Below are 24,771 nucleotides of genomic sequence, written 5' to 3'. Positions count from 1 at the left end.
ACGTGGAAGGATTCCTCCTGCTATTGGATCATTCGCTATATACAGGGTTAAACATTGCTGTAACCTGCGTTCACAGAAAGTAAACCCGTTCTATTCATTCATTCCAAGTGGAAGGCTTCCTCCTCCTATTGGATCATTCGCTATATACAGGGTTAAACATTGCTGTAACCTGCGTTCACAGAAAGGAAACCCGTTCTATTCATTCACTCCAAGTGGAAGGTTTCCTCCTGCTATTGGATCATTCACTATATACAGGGTTAAACATTGCTGTAACCTGCGTTCACAGATAGGAAACTCGTTCTATTCATTCATTCCACGTGGAAGGTTTCCTCCTCCTATTGGATCATTCACTATATACAGGGTTAAACATTGCTGTAACCTGCGTTCACAGACAGGAAACCCGTTCTATTCATTCACTCCAAGTGGAAGGATTCCTCCTGCTATTGGATCATTCGCTATATACAGGGTTAAACATTGCTGTAACCTGCGTTCACAGAAAGGAAACCCGTTCTATTCATTCACTCCACGTGGAAGGATTCCTCCTGCTATTGGATCATTCGCTATATACAGGGTTAAACATTGCTGTAACCTGCGTTCACAGAAAGGAAACCCGTTCTATTCATTCATTCCACGTGGAACGTTTCCTCCTGCTATTGGATCATTCGCTATATACAGGGTTAAACATTGCTGTAACCTGCTTTCACAGAAAGGAAACCCGTTCTATTCATTCATTCCACGTGGAAGGATTCCTCCTGCTATTGGATCATTCACTATATACAGGGTTAAACATTGCTGTAACCTGCGTTCACAGAAAGGAAACCCGTTCTATTCATTCACTCCAAGTGGAAGGTTTCCTCCTGCTATTGGATCATTCACTATATACAGGGTTAAACATTGCTGTAACCTGCGTTCACAGATAGGAAACCCGTTCTATTCATTCATTCCACGTGGAAGGTTTCCTCCTCCTATTGGATCATTCACTATATACAGGGTTAAACATTGCTGTAACCTGCGTTCACAGATAGGAAACTCGTTCTATTCATTCATTCCACGTGGAAGGTTTCCTCCTCCTATTGGATCATTCACTATATACAGGGTTAAACATTGCTGTAACCTGCGTTCACAGACAGGAAACCCGTTCTATTCATTCACTCCAAGTGGAAGGATTCCTCCTGCTATTGGATCATTCGCTATATACAGGGTTAAACATTGCTGTAACCTGCGTTCACAGAAAGGAAACCCGTTCTATTCATTCATTCCAAGTGGAAGGTTTCCTCCTGCTATTGGATCATTCACTATATACAGGGTTAAACATTGCTGTAACCTGCGTTCACAGAAAGGAAACCCGTTCTATTCATTCACTCCAAGTGGAAGGATTCCTCCTGCTATTGGATCATTCGCTATATACAGGGTTAAACATTGCTGTAACCTGCGTTCACAGAAAGGAAACCCGTTCTATTCATTCATTCCACGTGGAAGGTTTCCTCCTGCTATTGGATCATTCGCTATATACAGGGTTAAACATTGCTGTAACCTGCGTTCACAGATAGGAAACCCGTTCTATTCATTCACTCCATGTGGAAGGTTTCCTCCTGCTATTGGATCATTCGCTATATACAGGGTTAAACATTGCTGTAACCTGCGTTCACAGATAGGAAACCCGTTCTATTCATTCACTCCACGTGGAAGGTTTCCTCCTCCTATTGGATCATTCGCTATATACAGGGTTAAACATTACTGTAACCTGCGTTCACAGAAAGGAAACCCGTTCTATTCATTCATTCCAAGTGGAAGGATTCCTCCTGCTATTGGATCATTCGCTATATACAGGGTTAAACATTGCTGTAACCTGCGTTCACAGAAAGGATAACGCAGAACGCTGTACTTACAAAGTGAAACATGATTTAGGACTTGCTGACATTTTCATAGATGACGTCACTGATAGAAAATTGTTGCTTCTTCTTTTTCCACATTAGACCCACACAATGGTGAATAAAGATAAACTGTTCCTGTGAAAATGTGAAATATTTACATTGAGAGAGAGCCGGGGTACCAGACAAGCAGATTTTAGCTACAAATACAGTTAAAGTTTATTCTTTTTTCAATTCTAAGTATATAATTGGACATTCCAGACCAACTCCAGAATCAACCAACTGTAATCCCAAATTATACATCTTACTGTGTGTGATCAACAAAGGGTTATTGTGGGTTTAATATAAATCCTATTATTAGCGGCATTGTTTAATGAATCCCACTAATTGACATGCTATAATATAAATATTTGCACCAATTGATGCAGATACATTGTGGGTAATTTAAACCCATTTAAACTGTCAGTGATTAAAACGCTTTCTATCGAAATGACATCATTGCAAAAGGGAATTCAGCGAGATTTAATAGTTTCACGTTAGTAATCTGTTGACTAATTGTGCTATTTTTTCCGCTTGGTTTTATTTCCAGGCATAAAGGCATGCTGAGAGGTACAGACCTAAAAATGCACAGTATGTTCCTCAATGTGGCTGTAGAACTCTGATATTAGGTGTTAGGCTGTGTCACAAGAAAGTGATCACCGACTGCCAACAATGCGAGATGTAACCTCTCTCCACAAATACACAAACGATTCAATCTACTCTGTTAGACTAATTGTCCCTCTTGGCTAAATATTTTTTACTCACTTCAGTCTGGACCATGGACATCCGATAAGAACGCAGTTCGGCCACGAGTCCTAAAACATCCACAAACTCATGATCACGAATGTGCTGCATCAATCGATCCAATGCAATAAAGGTTCCTGTACGACCAACCCCCGCACTGAAACACAAGGTTTTAGCAAGTGTAATTTCACTAATAGCATCTGTATAGTAAAATGCTGTCTTTATGGAATCTCTGGCCAGACCCAGCATCACTGGACCTCCCCTAATCTGACCTAGCCAACAAATGATTTCCGAGAGGGGAACCTAGCTCTACATAAACACAAAACATAGTTCATCCTTTTTAGAAATTATGTCCACAGGTTTACAAAATGCATTACATACAATATTACACAATGATCAATAGATTACAAAGAATAAAACAAATTTGATGGATCAATCACACAGTCAGACCGCTTTCATAGACAACACAGGCTCAGATAAAATCAGACAGACAGAATGATAGTGATTGATACATTACACAGACTAGATAAGATCAGACAGACAGACAGAATGATAGCGATTGATACATTACACAGACTAGATAAGATCAGACAGACGGACAGACAGACAGAATGATAGCGATTGATAAATTACACAGACTAGATAAGATCAGACAGACGGACAGACAGAATGATAGCGATTGATAAATTACACAGACTAGATAAGATCAGACAGACAGACAGACAGAATGATAGTGATTGATAAATTATACAGACTAGATAAGATCAGACAGACGGACAGACAGAATGATAGTGATTGATAAATTACAAAGACTAGATAAGATCAGACAGACGGACAGACAGACAGAATGATAGCGATTGATAAATTACACAGACTAGATAAGATCAGACAGACAGACAGAATGATAGCAATTGATAAATTACACAGACTAGATAAGATCAGACAGACAGACAGACAGAATGATAGCGATTGATAAATTACACAGACTAGATAAAATCAGACAGACAGACAGACAGACAGACAGAATGATAGCGATTGATAAATTACACAGACTAGATAAGATCAGACAGACAGACAGACAGAATGATAGCGATTGATAAATTACACAGACTAGATAAGATCAGACAGACAGGCAGACAGACAGACAGACAGACAGACAGACAGAATGATAGCGATTGATAAATTACACAGACTAGATAAGATCAGACAGACGGACAGACAGACAGAATGATAGCGATTGATAAATTACACAGACTAGATAAGATCAGACAGACAGACAGACAGAATGATAGCGATTGATAAATTACACAGACTAGATAAGATCAGACAGACAGGCAGACAGACAGACAGACAGACAGACAGAATGATAGCGATTGATAAATTACACAGACTAGATAAGATCAGACAGACGGACAGACAGACAGAATGATAGCGATTGATAAATTACACAGACTAGATAAGATCAGACAGACAGACAGACAGAATGATAGCGATTGATAAATTACACAGACTAGATAAGATCCGACAGACAGACAGATCGAATGATACTTATCAATATATAAACTTTGACAGATGGCTCAGTTAGTCAGCAGACAGAGAGGGGAATGTAGAGTATGTTAAAGAAGGACAGATTACCTAAACAATACATTACTGAGATAGATGGACAGACATGGCTATATTAATATACAATACTGAGATAGATGGACAGACATGGCTATATTAATATACAATACTGAGATAGATGGACAGACATGACTATATTAATATACAATACTGAGATAGATGGACAGACATGACTATATTAATATACAATACTGAGATAGATGGACAGACATGGCTATATTAATATACAATACTGAGATAGATGGACAGACATGACTATATTAATATACAATACTGAGATAGATGGACAGACATGACTATATTAATATACAATACTGAGATAGATGGACAGACATGGCTATATTAATATACAATACTGAGATAGATGGACAGACATGACTATATTATTATACAATACTGAGATAGATGGACAGACATGGCTATATTAATATACAATACTGAGATAGATGGACAGACATGGCTATATTAATATACAATACTGAGATAGATGGACAGACATGACTATATTAATATACAATACTGAGATAGATGGACAGACATGATTATATTAATATACAATACTGAGATAGATGGACAGACATGGCTATATTAATATACAATACTGAGATAGATGGACAGACATGGCTATATTAATATACAATACTGAGATAGATGGACAGACATGACTATATTAATATACAATACTGAGATAGATGGACAGACATGGCTATATTAATATACAATACTGAGATAGATGGACAGACATGACTATATTAATATACAATACTGAGATAGATGGACAGACATGACTATATTAATATACAATACTGAGATAGATGGACAGACATGACTATATTAATATACAATACTGAGATAGATGGACAGACATGGCTATATTAATATACAATACTGAGATAGATGGACAGACATGGCTATATTAATATACAATACTGAGATAGATGGACAGACATGACTATATTAATATACAATACTGAGATAGATGGACAGACATGGCTATATTAATATACAATACTGAGATAGGTGGACAGACATGGCTATATTAATATACAATACTGAGATAGATGGACAGACATGACTATATTAATATACAATACTGAGATAGATGGACAGACATGACTATATTAATATACAATACTGAGATAGATGGACAGACATGACTATATTAATATACAATACTGAGATAGATGGACAGACATGACTATATTAATATACAATACTGAGATAGATGGACAGACATGGCTATATTAATATACAATACTGAGATAGATGGACAGACATGACTATATTAATATACAATACTGAGATAGATGGACAGACATGGCTATATTAATATACAATACTGAGATAGATGGACAGACATGGCTATATTAATATACAATACTGAGATAGATGGACAGACATGACTATATTAATATACAATACTGAGATAGATGGACAGACATGGCTATATTAATATACAATACTGAGCTAGATGGACAGACATGACTATATTAATATACAATACTGAGATAGATGGACAGACATGACTATATTATTATACAATACTGAGATAGATGGAGAGACATGGCTATATTAATATACAATACTGAGATAGATGGACAGACATGGCTATATTAATATACAATACTGAGATAGATGGACAGACATGATTATATTAATATACAATACTGAGATAGATGGACAGACATGACTATATTAATATACAATACTGAGATAGATGGACAGACATGGCTATATTAATATACAATACTGAGATAGATGGACAGACATGACTATATTAATATACAATACTGAGATAGATGGACAGACATGACTATATTAATATACAATACTGAGATAGATGGACAGACATGGCTATATTAATATACAATACTGAGATAGATGGACAGACATGACTATATTAATATACAATACTGAGATAGATGGACAGACATGACTATATCAATATAAAATACTGAGATAGATGGACAGACATGGCTATATTAATATACATTACTGAGATAGATGGACAGACATGGCTATATTAATATACAATACTGAGTTAGATGGACAGACATGACTATATTAATATGCAATACTGAGATAGATGGACAGACATGACTATATTAATATACAATACTGAGATAGATGGACAGACGTGACTATATTAATATACAAAACTGAGATAGATGGACAGACATGACTATATTAATATACAATACTGAGATAGATGGACAGACATGGCTATATTAATATACAATACTGAGATAGATGGACAGACATGACTATATTAATATACAATACTGAGATAGATGGACAGACATGGCTATATTAATATACAATACTGAGATAGATGGACAGACATGGCTATATTAATATACAATACTGAGATAGATGGACAGACATGACTATATTAATATACAATACTGAGATAGATGGACAGACGTGACTATATTAATATACAATACTGAGATAGATGGACAGACATGACTATATTAATATACAATACTGAGATAGATGGACAGACGTGACTATATTAATATACAATACTGAGATAGATGGACAGACATGCCTATATTAATATACAATACTGAGATAGATGGACAGACATGACTATATTAATATACAATACTGAGATAGATGGACAGACATGATTATATTAATATACAATACTGAGATAGATGGACAGACATGGCTATATTAATATACAATACTGAGATAGATGGACAGACATGATTATATTAATATACAATACTGAGATAGATGGACAGACATGACTATATTAATATACAATACTGAGATAGATGGACAGACATGACTATATTAATATACAATACTGAGATAGATGGACAGACATGACTATATTAATATACAATACTGAGATAGATGGACAGACATGGCTATATTAATATACAATACTGAGATAGATGGACAGACATGACTATATTAATATACAATACTGAGATAGATGGACAGACGTGACTATATTAATATACAATACTGAGATAGATGGACAGACATGACTATATTAATATACAATACTGAGATAGATGGACAGACGTGACTATATTAATATACAATACTGAGATAGATGGACAGACATGCCTATATTAATATACAATACTGAGATAGATGGACAGACATGACTATATTAATATACAATACTGAGATAGATGGACAGACATGCCTATATTAATATACAATACTGAGATAGATGGACAGACATGATTATATTAATATACAATACTGAGATAGATGGACAGACATGGCTATATTAATATACAATACTGAGATAGATGGACAGACATGATTATATTAATATACAATACTGAGATAGATGGACAGACATGACTATATTAATATACAATACTGAGATAGATGGACAGACATGACTATATTAATATACAATACTGAGATAGATGGACAGACATGACTATATTAATATACAATACTGAGATAGATGGACAGACATGGCTATATTAATATACAATACTGAGATAGATGGACAGACATGACTATATTAATATACAATACTGAGATAGATGGACAGACATGGCTATATTAATATACAATACTGAGATAGATGGACAGACATGGCTATATTAATATACAATACTGAGATAGATGGACAGACATGATTATATTAATATACAATACTGAGATAGATGGACAGACATGACTATATTAATATACAATACTGAGATAGATGGACAGACATGACTATATTAATATACAATACTGAGATAGATGGACAGACATGGCTATATTAATATACAATACTGAGATAGATGGACAGACATGACTATATTAATATACAATACTGAGATAGATGGACAGACATGGCTATATTAATATACAATACTGAGATAGATGGACAGACATGACTATATTAATATACAATACTGAGATAGATGGACAGACATGACTATATTTATATACAATACTGAGATAGATGGACAGACATGGCTATATTAATATACAATACTGAGATAGATGGACAGACATGACTATATTAATATACAATACTGAGATAGATGGACAGACATGACTATATTAATATACAATACTGAGATAGATGGACAGACATGACTATATTAATATACAATACTGAGATAGATGGACAGACATGACTATATTAATATGCAATACTGAGATAGATGGACAGACATGACTATATTAATATACAATACTGAGATAGATGGACAGACATGACTATATTAATATGCAATACTGAGATAGATGGACAGACATGACTATATTAATATACAATACTGAGATAGATGGACAGACATGACTATATTAATATACAATACTGAGATAGATGGACAGACATGACTATATTAATATACAATACTGAGATAGATGGACAGACATGACTATATTAATATACAATACTGAGATAGATGGACAGACATGACTATATTAATATACCATACTGAGATAGATGGACAGACATGACTATATTAATATACAATACTGAGATAGATGGACAGACATGACTATATTAATATACAATACTGAGATAGATGGACAGACATGGCTATATTAATATACAATACTGAGATAGATGGACAGACATGGCTATATTAATATACAATACTGAGATAGATGGACAGACATGACTATATTAATATACAATACTGAGATAGATGGACAGACATGGCTATATTAATATACAATACTGAGATAGATGGACAGACATGATTATATTAATATACAATACTGAGATAGATGGACAGACATGACTATATTAATATACAATACTGAGATAGATGGACAGACATGACTATATTAATATACAATACTGAGATAGATGGACAGACATGACTATATTAATATACAATACTGAGATAGATGGACAGACATGACTATATTAATATGCAATACTGAGATAGATGGACAGACATGACTATATTAATATACAATACTGAGATAGATGGACAGACATGACTATATTAATATACAATACTGAGATAGATGGACAGACATGACTATATTAATATACAATACTGAGATAGATGGACAGACATGACTATATTAATATACAATACTGAGATAGATGGACAGACATGACTATATTAATATACAATACTGAGATAGATGGACAGACATGGCTATATTAATATACAATACTGAGATAGATGGACAGACATGACTATATTAATCTACAATACTGAGATAGATGGACAGACATGGCTATATTAATATACAATACTGAGATAGATGGACAGACATGATTATATTAATATACAATACTGAGATAGATGGACAGACATGGCTATATTAATATACAATACTGAGATAGATGGACAGACATGGCTATATTAATATACAATACTGAGATAGATGGACAGACATGGCTATATTAATATACAATACTGAGATAGATGGACAGACATGACTATATTAATATACAATACTGAGATAGATGGACAGACATGGCTATATTAATATACAATACTGAGATAGATGGACAGACATGATTATATTAATATACAATACTGAGATAGATGGACAGACATGGCTATATTAATATACAATACTGAGATAGATGGACAGACATGACTATATTAATATACAATACTGAGATAGATGGACAGACATGACTATATTAATATACAATACTGAGATAGATGGACAGACATGACTATATTTATATACAATACTGAGATAGATGGACAGACATGGCTATTAATATACAATACTGAGATAGATGGACAGACATGACTATATTAATATACAATACTGAGATAGATGGACAGACATGACTATATTAATATACAATACTGAGATAGATGGACAGACATGACTATATTAATATACAATACTGAGATAGATGGACAGACATGACTATATTAATATACAATACTGAGATAGATGGACAGACATGACTATATTAATATACAATACTGAGATAGATGGACAGACATGACTATATTAATATACAATACTGAGATAGATGGACAGACATGGCTATATTAATATACAATACTGAGATAGATGGACAGACATGGCTATATTAATATACAATACTGAGATAGATGGACAGACATGACTATATTAATATACAATACTGAGATAGATGGACAGACATGACTATATTAATATACAATACTGAGATAGATGGACAGACATGGCTATATTAATATACAATACTGAGATAGATGGACAGACATGACTATATTAATATACAATACTGAGATAGATGGACAGACATGACTATATTAATATACAATACTGAGATAGATGGACAGACATGGCTATATTAATATACAATACTGAGATAGATGGACAGACATGATTATATTAATATACAATACTGAGATAGATGGACAGACATGGCTATATTAATATACAATACTGAGATAGATGGACAGACATGACTATATTAATATACAATACTGAGATAGATGGACAGACATGACTATATTAATATACAATACTGAGATAGATGGACAGACATGACTATATTAATATACAATACTGAGATAGATGGACAGACATGGCTATATTAATATACAATACTGAGATAGATGGACAGACATGACTATATTAATATACAATACTGAGATAGATGGACAGACATGGCTATATTAATATACAATACTGAGATAGATGGACAGACATGACTATATTAATATACAATACTGAGATAGATGGACAGACATGGCTATATTAATATACAATACTGAGATAGATGGACAGACATGATTATATTAATATACAATACTGAGATAGATGGACAGACATGGCTATATTAATATACAATACTGAGATAGATGGACAGACATGACTATATTAATATACAATACTGAGATAGATGGACAGACATGACTATATTTATATACAATACTGAGATAGATGGACAGACATGGCTATATTAATATACAATACTGAGATAGATGGACAGACATGACTATATTAATATACAATACTGAGATAGATGGACAGACATGACTATATTAATATACAATACTGAGATAGATGGACAGACATGACTATATTAATATGCAATACTGAGATAGATGGACAGACATGACTATATTAATATGCAATACTGAGATAGATGGACAGACATGACTATATTAATATACAATACTGAGATAGATGGACAGACATGACTATATTAATATACAATACTGAGATAGATGGACAGACATGACTATATTAATATACAATACTGAGATAGATGGACAGACATGACTATATTAATATACAATACTGAGATAGATGGACAGACATGACTATATTAATATACAATACTGAGATAGATGGACAGACATGACTATATTAATATACCATACTGAGATAGATGGACAGACATGACTATATTAATATACAATACTGAGATAGATGGACAGACATGACTATATTAATATACAATACTGAGATAGATGGACAGACATGGCTATATTAATATACAATACTGAGATAGATGGACAGACATGGCTATATTAATATACAATACTGAGATAGATGGACAGACATGACTATATTAATATACAATACTGAGATAGATGGACAGACATGGCTATATTAATATACAATACTGAGATAGATGGACAGACATGATTATATTAATATACAATACTGAGATAGATGGACAGACATGGCTATATTAATATACAATATTGAGATAGATGGACAGACATGACTATATTAATATACAATACTGAGATAGATGGACAGACATGACTATATTTATATACAATACTGAGATAGATGGACAGACATGGCTATATTAATATACAATACTGAGATAGATGGACAGACATGACTATATTAATATACAATACTGAGATAGATGGACAGACATGACTATATTAATATACAATACTGAGATAGATGGACAGACATGACTATATTAATATACAATACTGAGATAGATGGACAGACATGACTATATTAATATGCAATACTGAGATAGATGGACAGACATGACTATATTAATATACAATACTGAGATAGATGGACAGACATGACTATATTAATATACAATACTGAGATAGATGGACAGACATGACTATATTAATATACAATACTGAGATAGATGGACAGACATGACTATATTAATATACAATACTGAGATAGATGGACAGACATGACTATATTAATATACAATACTGAGATAGATGGACAGACATGACTATATTAATATACAATACTGAGATAGATGGACAGACATGACTATATTAATATACAATACTGAGATAGATGGACAGACATGACTATATTAATATATAATAATGAGATAGATGGACAGACATGGCTATATTAATATACAATACGGAGATAGATGGACAGACATGACTATATTAATATACAATACTGAGATAGATGGACAGACATGACTATATTAATATACAATACTGAGATAGATGGACAGACATGACTATATTAATATACAATACTGAGATAGATGGACAGACATGGCTATATTAATATACAATACTGAGATAGATGGACAGACATGGCTATATTAATATACAATACTGAGATAGATGGACAGACATGACTATATTAATATACAATACTGAGATAGATGGACAGACATGACTATATTAATATACAATACTGAGATAGATGGACAGACATGGCTATATTAATATACAATACTGAGATAGATGGACAGACATGACTATATTAATAGGTTACGTAGACTAGATTTGTTCAATGGATCAATCAGACATTGCAGAGCTCCCTTCCAGCGCTTGGCAGAGGGTATAGTGGGCAGTTAGTGGGGAACCCGACAGACCCCAAGTAAGAATTTAAATCATACAAACACTGTTTGACTCTATACAGTGGGGGTGGGGCTAAGTCAGCAAGCTATAGTGGTGATGGTTCCTTTAATAGTGCATGGCCATGAATCAGTAACAAAATGTGGTCTCTTAGATGTTGGCTGATTACAGCTATGAATGTAACAGATAGCTAGAGGATCATGGTAGTGCCTGGTTTATGGGGTTCAGAGGGTTGTATAGGGTGTGACCCATTTACCTGCAATGGACTGTGATTGGACATTTGGTCTTGGCTGCTTTGTGCCGAACCATCTGTACAAACTGCAGGAGGCTATCGGCAGCAGCAGAGCTCGGTACCCCGTGATCAGGCCATGCTGTGAAGTTGAAATGCTTGACACACTGAGTTTCATCTGCCTGCACAAACACACAAACATCAGCATTATTTACCGTTCATATTATCGCTCATTGTTATACAGAGCTTTCTGGCAGTCTGTGCACGGAGATAAACTGGACAGGACCACTTAGTATAAAGGGGCAATCTGAAAAAAATACATTCCCTGCATTTTACAGGAAGAATGTAACAAAACCTCTCAGAGAACAAAAAGCAACAACATTTTAAATCAAACAACACAATGAGCTAAATAGATGCACCATCCATCCACAACGCTCTAATCGGAATGGTCTACGTGCACGGATACATTATTATTATTATTATTATTATTATTATTATTATTATACAGAATTTGAATGGAATAAGAATGTTGGTTTCATTTCTAGCAGAATCACTGAGGACGCACAATAGGACAGAATTACTAAAGCTGATTCATGGGAACGTACACAGTATTGAATAATTCTACAGAAGGTCTGATGGCTCGGATTCACTGAATATAAAGTTAGAGTACTATAATTCTCCCACCAATGTTCAGGAAATAGTATAGAAATCATCAAGTCCTTTGTCGGGATCAAGGAATGCTGGAATATGGATTCATTTAAACAAACATCATTTTACAACATTGGCAGGAAATAGGTGAACAAGTAGAGAGATTTACTAAACAGTACATTGTAGTCAGCTCATTTACTATTTAATAACCAACTTGAGGAGCACGCTGGACAGGTCTCCACTGCGTAATGAGTAAATGCCCAATTTTGAACATTGTCTATCTTTATCTCTCCTTCCTAAAGTGTATACTGGGCTAAGTAGACATTGCAATCACAGACTATAATTGGCTGGGGACACCATCTTCCTGAGGGTCACTAAGCGCATGCACGTGAGTTATAATACAGCTTTCCATGATACAGGGGAAAACACCATTCTAACTTCCCGTATATTGTTTAAACACTAATGGACCTCCAGGCATTATCCATAAATCCCCTTAAACCATTAATAGTGACCAACTCTAACCCTACTGCCTTAGCCTTAACCCTAATTAATTACCATTATTGTTTATAAAGTGCCGACATATCCCGCAGTGCTGTACACTAGCTGAACTAACAAACAACAAGTTACACAATTAGATATATAGGAACAGAAGGTGCAAGGGGTCCTACTCAAACCAGCTTGCATTCTAAATACATAACTCTAAAAACCCAACAGTCAATCTTATCCCTATAAAACTCTAATCCTTGTCCACATAATCTTAATCCCTCTAACCTTAATCCTCCAAAATCTGTAAATCTATCTGTAGCCGAACTCCTATATCCCGATCGGATATCTCAGTTAAATTCTCCTCGTAGTTGGAAGAAGCGCTGGTTAGTGAATATAGCTCTTTCTCACAGTAATCCGCTTACACATGATTCTGGGACTACAACTGATTTTATTGTCAAAAGCACGGTTGTTTATGGTCATGGATCCGTATTCAACAGCAATTATCCCAACCCTAGTGCCTCTGTGTCTGGGAGATAATTGAGTTGCCTCTCGCTAAACCAATTATCTCTCGGATACGGAGGGCACAACACAAAACCCCCCAAAACACAGTAAAACCGACAGGAACCCCAACAAAATATATATCCCAAAATAGCTCTGATACAGACGCCCACGTTGGCAAAAAAAGCTTAGATCCATGAAGAATGGACGAATTGCCACTGGGGTAAAGGCTTGACCAACCGATAGCCAAGTTCAAGCCAAAAGGAGTTCCATATTGAATATGGCTTTGGCCGGTCAAATATCTTGAGCTCCAGCGAACTGAATAGGGGATGTGTGGCGAAACCAGCTTCGCCACTGTGAACTGGAGAGGCCTGGCTGCTAGCCTCCTGCCCGCTGACTATGGCCCCTGGACATATTGCACTTTAAAGACTATATTTGGGCATGTACTAATTTGTATTGCTGCTACTGGCCCTTTAAAATCAGCAATGGACATTTTGGGACTACTGTCCCTTTAAGACTGTGGAGCGTAGTACAGTAATCCTGCCTTTAATACTTTCATGTCATGTATGTATTTTTGTATGCAGTTAACCTGGGTTATATATGTGTACAGCATTCATCTGATTGTTCGGTAGAATCACTCCATTCATTGTATTGAGGAAACTACCGAACAACCAGACCACCCAGGACTAAGTGTGCCTCCAATTACCGTTTGCAACAATGTTGCAAACGGGTAATTGGCAATCATGTAATGTGTTCTGTGTCCTCTGGGTGGCCGCCATTCAGGAAACAACCACGTGGCGGCGGCCATCTTAAACTACCGAACAGCGGTGTTTTGCCGTCGAGTGTCTGGAACTAAAATCGGACACTTGACTAGGCAAACACCGCTGAGACCTCCATACTTCCAGAAATTCGTATGGAAACTACCGAATGACCCGCCGTTCGGTAGAAAGAACCCCACAAACAAGGGAATTCATTCTAACCCTCTCCAGGCTCTATAACACAGGCAATTCGCCTGTTTTCATTCCCTTGTTTGTGACCGACCGCAGGGCCAAAATGCATGGAACTGATTTCGGATACTTTACCCATGCGGTCGGTCAATACTTTAAAGTTCCATAACTCCTGAACCATTTATCCGAATGGGCTGATTCTTGCATATGTTGTCCCCCTGAATAAGGGCTATCAGGGGATACCTGTTTTGGAGGTGTAGCATATGTATTTGGGGTACATCCAGGAATTGGGGAAAAAGGTGTACAGTATAATTGTGTTAAGTGTTAATCTAAGGGGAGGAAATGTGTGGGAGGTACATCCATGTGATTGGTTAATTTCATCCTCCCCCTGGGAGTGTCCTGTATGTACTTGTTGGTAATAAAAGCCAGACTGGGTGTCCCAGTCTTGAGTTCCTGCTTAACCCTCAAAATGAAGTGTCGTCTCGTTCTTGGGGGGGATTGGATTGTAAGCTGACTGCCAAGAGTGTAAGCCGATTGTATGCTTTTCTTGTTCAGCTGTTCCAGTTCGGAGTGTTATTTCGTATCCAGCTCGTGAGTTCTGATGTTCTGCAGTAGCTGTGCCTGTAAATGGAAAAGGGGATTATCGCCTAAACGCATTTTTCCCCTTGTATGCTGAAACGGTCCGTTACAATTGGTGGCAGCGGCGGGATCGTTCCTACAACCAGAGGGACAGCTACAGACAACACCATTTTTTGGATTACAAATTGAGGGCAACGCTAGTATCCGTACAGCGACCCTATCTACAAAGGAACTCAGAAAATGGAGGAGAAGTTTCAAGTTAGATTGGACGATTACGTCCTGGAGTCTGGAGCAGTCTCAGAGGAGAACATGTTGATGTACAGAGAGACTGTCAGAGCCAAATTGTGGGACGAAGCCCTAGAGGAAGTACAGTATTCACGAGGGGATCAGCGCCGCAGCAGAAGGCAGCGAATTCTGGCTAGAATGGCAGAGCGGATGCCCCTCCTGAGAAAACAGACCACAGAAAAGTGGGTGACTAGACTCGAGATTCTAGTATACGCAGAACTGGTGCTCGACGACGCATACCAGGCGCTACAGTGGTACGCGGCTCAGTGTGTCCCCAGGGTGGCAGAGTATGAGTTCCCAGAAGGCGGAGATTACACTGGCCCCGGTCGATTTTGGAATAATAGTGGTGACGAGGACTTTGGGGAAGATACCGACTATCGTTTTTGGGACCTGTACGGCATCCGAGAGAACATGCTGGGTCTCTTTGGCGCTATTGACCTCGAGGCAGACCTACGATATTTGGTTAACCAGGAATGGAACCTGGAGGGGGATTACCTGCGACTCATCAATGAGGCCTGGGAAGAGACAACCGGTCCTCCCGCCCAACAGCAACCAGCAGTACCCGAGGTAGCAGAGGTATCCAGCGACTTGGAGCAGACAAGTATGGAAGGCTCTGACGCTGAAGATGATTTTATGGCCAAGGTGAGGCAGCAAGTGGCCCAGTATGGGGGTTATATATCCATGGACACATTCCAGGGGATCTGGAACCAGGTCATGGCTGAGCAAAACTCAAAGATGGACGAAGAGTATGATGAGCAGGAAGAGTGGTACAGCAGCAGAGTAGAGGCTGCATCCGAGGAGGTTAGCCGCCCCCCCCTGAGGCGGCAGGAAGAACCCGAAGTAGGGGTCCTCATAGACTGGTCCTGTGAGCAACCCCAGGGAGATGAAGGTGTCGTCCTTCCTCCCCAGCGGCAGTGTGTACCCCAGGGAGGTGAAGGTGTCGTCCTTCCTCCCCAGCGGCAGATTGTACCTCAGGGAGCTGAAGGTGCCGTCCTTCCTCCCCAGCGGCAGTGTGTGTCCCAGGGAGATGAAGGTGTCGTCCTTCCTCCCCAGCAGCAGGCTGAGTTACAGGGGGCAGAGGTTGTTGTTCCTGCCCCCCAGCAGAAGAGTGATATGCCAGGAAGGCAGTGTGAAGTAAAGGGAGAGGAGAGCAGCGTCCTCCCTCCCCAGCGGCAGTGTGTGTCTCCGGGAGCTGATGGTGTCGTCCATCCTCCCCAGCGGCAGGCTGAGTTACAGGGGGCAGAGGTTGTTGTTCCTGCCCCCCAGCAACAAAGTGATGTGCCAGGAAGGCAGTGTGAGGTGAAGGGAGAGGAGAGCAGCGTCCTTCCTCCCCAGCGGCAGTGTGTACCTCAGGGAGCAGAAGGTGCCATCCTTTCTCCCCAGCGGCAGTTTGCCATCCAGAGAGAGGAACTTGTTACACCCTCTCTCCCACGGCAACCTAATCCACCAAGGGGAGATGTTAAGCCCCACAACTGTGCAGATGGGACCGTAGTCTCTGCACTTACAGCACAAGGGATAGGGACGGTCGGTCCTGTTCCCCAGCCTCAGTGTGATGGATCCAAAGGGGAGACAGTCGGTCTCCCCCTCCGGCAGTCGAGCTGTGCACCTAAAGGGGAGACAGCCAGTCTCCAGCAACCAGGCGCCCACCAGACTACTCCCGTGGTAGGGCTGGCAACAGGACAGAGTACCGCTGGTCTCTGCCCCCTCAGCAACCCACCAAGGCAGCCTACCCGTCTCCCACCCAGCAGTGGTGAAACACCAGAACTTGGACAAAATCCTTCCTCACCCAGATGTAGTAACCGGTTAGTGTGGGTGGGCTGCTCTGTTATTTCTGTTTCGTGGGTGGGTTGCTGGACTAACCAGGGCACTGACCGGCAGAAAGTCAGGTACCCTGTTAGTCTAATTGACAAAGGGGAGAAATGTGGCGAAACCAGCTTCGCCACTGTGAACTGGAGAGGCCTGGCTGCTAGCCTCCTGCCCGCTGACTATGGCCCCTGGACATATTGCACTTTAAAGACTATATTTGGGCATGTACTAATTTGTATTGCTGCTACTGGCCCTTTAAAATCAGCAATGGACATTTTGGGACTACTGTCCCTTTAAGACTGTGGAGCGTAGTACAGTAATCCTGCCTTTAATACTTTCATGTCATGTATGTATTTTTGTATGCAGTTAACCTGGGTTATATATGTGTACAGCATTCATCTGATTGTTCGGTAGAATCACTCCATTCATTGTATTGAGGAAACTACCGAACAACCAGACCACCCAGGACTAAGTGTGCCTCCAATTACCGTTTGCAACAATGTTGCAAACGGGTAATTGGCAATCATGTAATGTGTTCTGTGTCCTCTGGGTGGCCGCCATTCAGGAAACAACCACGTGGCGGCGGCCATCTTAAACTACCGAACAGCGGTGTTTTGCCGTCGAGTGTCTGGAACTAAAATCGGACACTTGACTAGGCAAACACCGCTGAGACCTCCATACTTCCAGAAATTCGTATGGAAACTACCGAATGACCCGCCGTTCGGTAGAAAGAACCCCACAAACAAGGGAATTCATTCTAACCCTCTCCAGGCTCTATAACACAGGCAATTCGCCTGTTTTCATTCCCTTGTTTGTGACCGACCGCAGGGCCAAAATGCATGGAACTGATTTCGGATACTTTACCCATGCGGTCGGTCAATACTTTAAAGTTCCATAACTCCTGAACCATTTATCCGAATGGGCTGATTCTTGCATATGTTGTCCCCCTGAATAAGGGCTATCAGGGGATACCTGTTTTGGAGGTGTAGCATATGTATTTGGGGTACATCCAGGAATTGGGGAAAAAGGTGTACAGTATAATTGTGTTAAGTGTTAATCTAAGGGGAGGAAATGTGTGGGAGGTACATCCATGTGATTGGTTAATTTCATCCTCCCCCTGGGAGTGTCCTGTATGTACTTGTTGGTAATAAAAGCCAGACTGGGTGTCCCAGTCTTGAGTTCCTGCTTAACCCTCAAAATGAAGTGTCGTCTCGTTCTTGGGGGGGATTGGATTGTAAGCTGACTGCCAAGAGTGTAAGCCGATTGTATGCTTTTCTTGTTCAGCTGTTCCAGTTCGGAGTGTTATTTCGTATCCAGCTCGTGAGTTCTGATGTTCTGCAGTAGCTGTGCCTGTAAATGGAAAAGGGGATTATCGCCTAAACGCATTTTTCCCCTTGTATGCTGAAACGGTCCGTTACAGGATGCTTCCTCTATCTCTCAGGGAGTGATTGTTCCTCTTAGTCTCTTGTACCTTCCCTTCAATTAGTGCTCTTGTAACGGACCGTTTCGCTTACAAGAGGATAAAACCCAGTTTAGGCGATAATCCCCTTTTTCCTAGACCAGCAGCTACTGCAAGCACCAATCTCCCGGACTGCAAACTGTACAAATCTTCCAACTCCCGAACTGGAAACACACGAACCCTGGAATAGCTGAACAGGAAAAGCATACAATCCGCTTACACTCCTGGCAGTCAGCATACAATCCAATTCCCCCAAAATCGAGACGACACATCGGTTTGAGGGTTAAGCCGGAACTCAGTTCTGGAACACCCAGCCTGCTTTTTATTACAGTTGTGCACATACAGGACACACCCAGGGGGAGGCATAAAACAACCAATCAAGTAACAGTACAACCCACACATCCCCTCCCCTCAGATAAGCAATTAACATAATTACTACATACAGTAAAAATACAGTTTCCACACATACTCTGTAACTTTAAAACCATACATCACATTCACATAACAATACATATCCACAATCAATCCATTCAGGGGAACAACATATTAAAAAATGGCATGAATCAGAGCAGGGGTTCAAAAGTTAGTAAAAGTATCTTTTGTTCCCCCTGGCTGGTAGTATTTTAATCTGACTCAAACAGTAAAAGTAAAAACATCCCCACAATGCATCATGGCTTCCTCCCTTCTGCCCTGGAGATAATTGGAGAAGTAATCCAATTATCTCCCAGGTCAAAGACAAAACTCCATTACACATGTGGGGACCTAAATACAGGATTATGTTTTAAAATATATAAAGTTACTTTTTATACATTAAACACAGACATGTAACATATCCCCAGATAGCTCAGGTCTGCGTGCACATTATTAGGTGAATGGCACGCAGACCACACAAATACAGTTTAATTGCCATGGAGCCAAAGTCTTTCCCATAGTCTTTCATTATATGAATAGGCTCCATGGCATAGCTATCTGGGGGTATCACTGCTCACACAGGGCAAGTACCGAATGGCCCCACTGTGTTTAAAGGGCCAGAATGAGTGACATGCACTCTGTTAGGGCCAAATACGTTTTGTAAAAGGGCCAATCTCCCAGGGCCATAGTCCAAAGGCAAGAGGAGGGCAAGCAGCCCCCTCCAAGGACACGTGGCGAGGTCGGTTTCGCCACAGCTCTCTTGGCTAGTCGAGAAGTGGGGAGAAATGGAGGTGGAAGTTGACCGGACAATGTGAATTAGACATGTGCATGGGGAAAATATTCGTCTCGGTTCGGCATTCCGAAATTCGGCAACTTCGGCGACTCCGGCGACTTCGGCAACTTCGGGACTTTTGTTGCAGCCGCTTGGTAGATAACTCCCTAATACCGTGGGAATTAGGGAGTTATCTACCAAAAGGCTGAAAGACCTAAATTGGTCTTTCAGCCAAATTTACTAATACTAAGTAAAAATTAGTTAGTATTAGTAAATCGTGCCCCTACTCGCTATACCGCGGGTAGGGGCATGTCTATTAAACAGTGAGCAGCCTGTGGCTGCTCACTGTTAAAAAAAAAAGTAAAAAAATTAAAAAGGGTCCCCCTCGCTGAGTGGGTTGGGGCCCTAAAGTAAAAAAAAGGGGTGAGGACCCCTGAGCGGCGGTGGGGGCCCTAAACAAGAATAGGGGGGGGATCTAATGTCCTCCCCCCTGGCTCCCACCCCTGAGCGGTGGGTGGGGGCCCTAAATACAAATGGGGGGGGACCTATTGTCCTCCCCCTGGCCCCCACCCCTGAGCGGTGGGTGGGGGCCCTAAACAACAAAAAAAATAATCCATCTTCACCCGGCGAGGGCTCCGCACAGACTGAGCTCTGCAGGGTGGGGGAAGGCTTATAAAGCTGCTCAGGGGTGGGGGCTGGGCAATAGGACCACAGGCTGCTCAATGTTTAATAGACATGCCCCTACTCGTGGTATAGCGAGAAGGGGCATAATTTACTAATACTAAGTAATCTTTACTTAGTATTAGTAAATTTGGCTGAAAGACCGATTTAGGTCTTTCAGCCTTTAAGTAGATAGCTCCCTAATACTGTGGGAATTAGGGAGTTATCTACTTATTCATTCCTGTCATTACATTGACAGGCTAAGTAACTTACATTTTATATGAATGTGTGTTACTTGATTGTTGTAAGTGTTGCAAATGCTTACAGCTGAATCCTGGCTATGTTTGTATACTTTTTATTTGAAATTGTATACAGTGTAACCTTCTTCTTTCACTGGGTAAGTATATTCGTACTTAGGCAATACTGTACTTCGGCACTTCAGCAATTCGGCACTTCCCGATGGGAAAGCATTGGATTGGCAAAAAATAAGGTGTTTTTTTTTTTTTTTAATTCTTTATTTTGGTGTGCAATAAAAGATAGACATACAGGCTTGTATTGCCACGACAGCTCTACAAGCTCAATGAATATAAACAATTCCATACGGTGTCATGACATGAGAAAGAATTGCACATTTTTATATGGTAAAGGGATATTCTTCAGTATATGCTGTAGTACGATTTGCGTGACAAGTATAGGCATGCTTAATAAAATAGACTATGTGCTGGAAATGATAAGAAAAGCCGGCAAAATATATATGACCTCGCTAGTAATATAACTGCTTATACAAGAATTAGTATTCACTGATCAGAGAGGCTATATATTGCTAGGTGTGTGAACAGACTAGTGCATTTAGACTTTAGAAAAACATTCAGTCTAGTGTTAGTTGTGTCGCTTGAAAATCAATAAACTGATAAATGAAAGTAATCAATGCTAACCATCTACAGTTGCAGTAAAGAGTCCTCGGCAGACAAAAAGCATACATGACAGCAGTGCAGATAATAGAAACAGGTGTCCCAGTAAACGTAAAGTAGTTGTTGGACACAGGTAGCCAGTTTTTATTAGGCACTCAACCAACTCCAGATTTCAAGGCCCGCAGCTTAGTATCAGGGATCCGCTCCGCCGGTTGAAGGTTGTGGCAGGTTCTGGGCTTCGTTTCGGTGTGGATCTACCACGTGCGGGGTCCCAGTTCTGGGTCGTCGTAGATTTCCGCTGCTGACAATGAGTACTGTAGGTGACTGTACACCTCGGCACCTCTTGTTTGTCAGGCAGGTGGCGGTGCTGGGATCCAAGGCTTTCGGTGGGTTGCTTGTTTGTTGTCGGTGCTTCCCCCCCTGTGTGTGCTTGCCGCTCTTACTGGGTGATGGGGGTTTAAGCAAACCTCTCGCGTGTGACTGTAGCGGTGTTGCTTGCGCTCCGCAAGTCAGAGTTGTGTGTTTGATGCCGCTTAGTCTGCTCTGTTTAGCTGTCTGGCCCCCTGGACGGTTGGATATCGGGGTAGCCGGTGCCGCTTCCGTCTTGTGCTTGTGCGGTTGAGAGTGTGACTTGGTTCTCTGGTCAGCCCCAAGCTCTGTCTGGAACAGAAGGGCCTCTAGCTTCTCCCAGAATATTTGGAAGGTCCTGTTCAGCCGAAGCTCGACCTCTGGTAGCTCGCTGTGAGAGCTAGGGAAACACACCGCGTCCGCCATTTTGAGTGCCTTGTCTTCATTTGTGGCAGTCCCCTGTGTCACCGCGGCATTCTTGCCGGGCTGTTTCAGGGTCTCCCAAGGGTGGACCGGGATAACCCCCTCCGGTCCATAGGGGGGGGAACGGGGGTCTGGTCTCCGTCTGTCGGCCGCCAGTGCCAGCCACGTGTGTAGGCCTCACAGTAAGGGCCGGTGTAGTAAGCCAGGGTCGTCGCTTAAGTGGCATCGTTGTGTGCCCCTGGGCTTCACTTGTCCTCTGGGGCCCTTTTTATCTCAATCAGATCTCGTTTTGACTTTGTAAATCTGTGTATTTAGTGCCGCAGAGCAGGAGCTGCACGAGTTTGCATCCTCTGCTCTCTGCGGTCAGGCCCCGCCCCCATAAGGTGAGTTTTTATACTTTAATAGGGGGGCAAGCCACCTAAATGGTGGATTAAACACTATAGGGTCAGGAATACATGTTTGTGTTCCTGACCCTATAGTGATCCTTTAAGTACTCATAAATATAGCAATTTTTGCTATATACACACACATATATATATATATATATATATATATGTGTGTACTTGCAGGCCCCTGGCTACCTGATCGTTGCAGAGGGGGCCCACAGCACACTCTCATTTCCCTTCCCAGCAGCTTCCTTCAGCTCATCTGTCTAAATCTTGCGAGTCCCGCGGCCGCGAGAGTTAGACAGCGGAGCTGCTGGGAAGGGACGTGAGAGTGTGCTGCGGGCCCCCTCTGCAACGATCAGGTAGCCAGGGGCCTGCAAGTACACATATATATGGCAAAAATTGTCCAGCGGCTGGCTCCAAGCACCATGCCACCAGGAAATGTGATCTCCCCCCTCTCTGGCCAGGTAAGCAGGGAGGGGGGGGACTAAAATAAAGTGTTAAAAATGTAAAAAAAAATGCAAATGCCCCCTCCTCTAACCATTTTACACACATTACATACTTACACAAACACACACTGAATTCACTATATACACACTCACACACCACATCCACTACACAAACACACAATCCACATTCACTATACACACTGCATCTAATACACACAAACAGCCTTCACTATACACACACTACTTAAACACACACTCTGCCTTTACTAACACACCACATCCACAAAACACACACACTACATCCACTACATAAACACACACTACACATTCACTATACACACTGCATCGACTACACAAACACACACACACTCTGCATTCACTATACACACACACTACATCCACTACACAAACACACACACTGCATCTCATATACACCTCATACATTACACAAATGTACAATCTGCATCCAATACACACACC

The 24,771-nt window shown here is 39.7% G+C and overlaps 1 protein-coding gene across 5 annotated transcripts in view; it reads right to left on the bottom strand.

The window, feature by feature from the left end:
- The window catches only part of PTPRO (protein tyrosine phosphatase receptor type O), a 550,218-nt gene that overhangs the window by 17,541 nt on the left and 507,906 nt on the right, over positions 1-24,771 (bottom strand). For all 5 annotated transcript variants that reach the window (XM_063446603.1, XM_063446604.1, XM_063446607.1 and 2 more), the window contains 3 exons: positions 13,251-13,405; positions 2,676-2,811; positions 1,890-2,009 (listed from right to left, as the gene is read on the bottom strand). In XM_063446603.1, coding sequence (XP_063302673.1) covers positions 1,905-2,009; positions 2,676-2,811; positions 13,251-13,405 — 396 coding nt within the window. In that variant the 3' untranslated portion in view covers positions 1,890-1,904. The remainder of the gene's footprint in view (positions 1-1,889; positions 2,010-2,675; positions 2,812-13,250; positions 13,406-24,771) is intronic.

Source organism: Pelobates fuscus, chromosome 3, assembly GCF_036172605.1.
Source record: "Pelobates fuscus isolate aPelFus1 chromosome 3, aPelFus1.pri, whole genome shotgun sequence".
In the NCBI taxonomy this organism is placed as follows: domain Eukaryota; kingdom Metazoa; phylum Chordata; class Amphibia; order Anura; family Pelobatidae; genus Pelobates; species Pelobates fuscus.
Note: the sequence above shows the minus strand (reverse complement) of the source record. Positions and strands in the feature narration are given on the sequence as shown.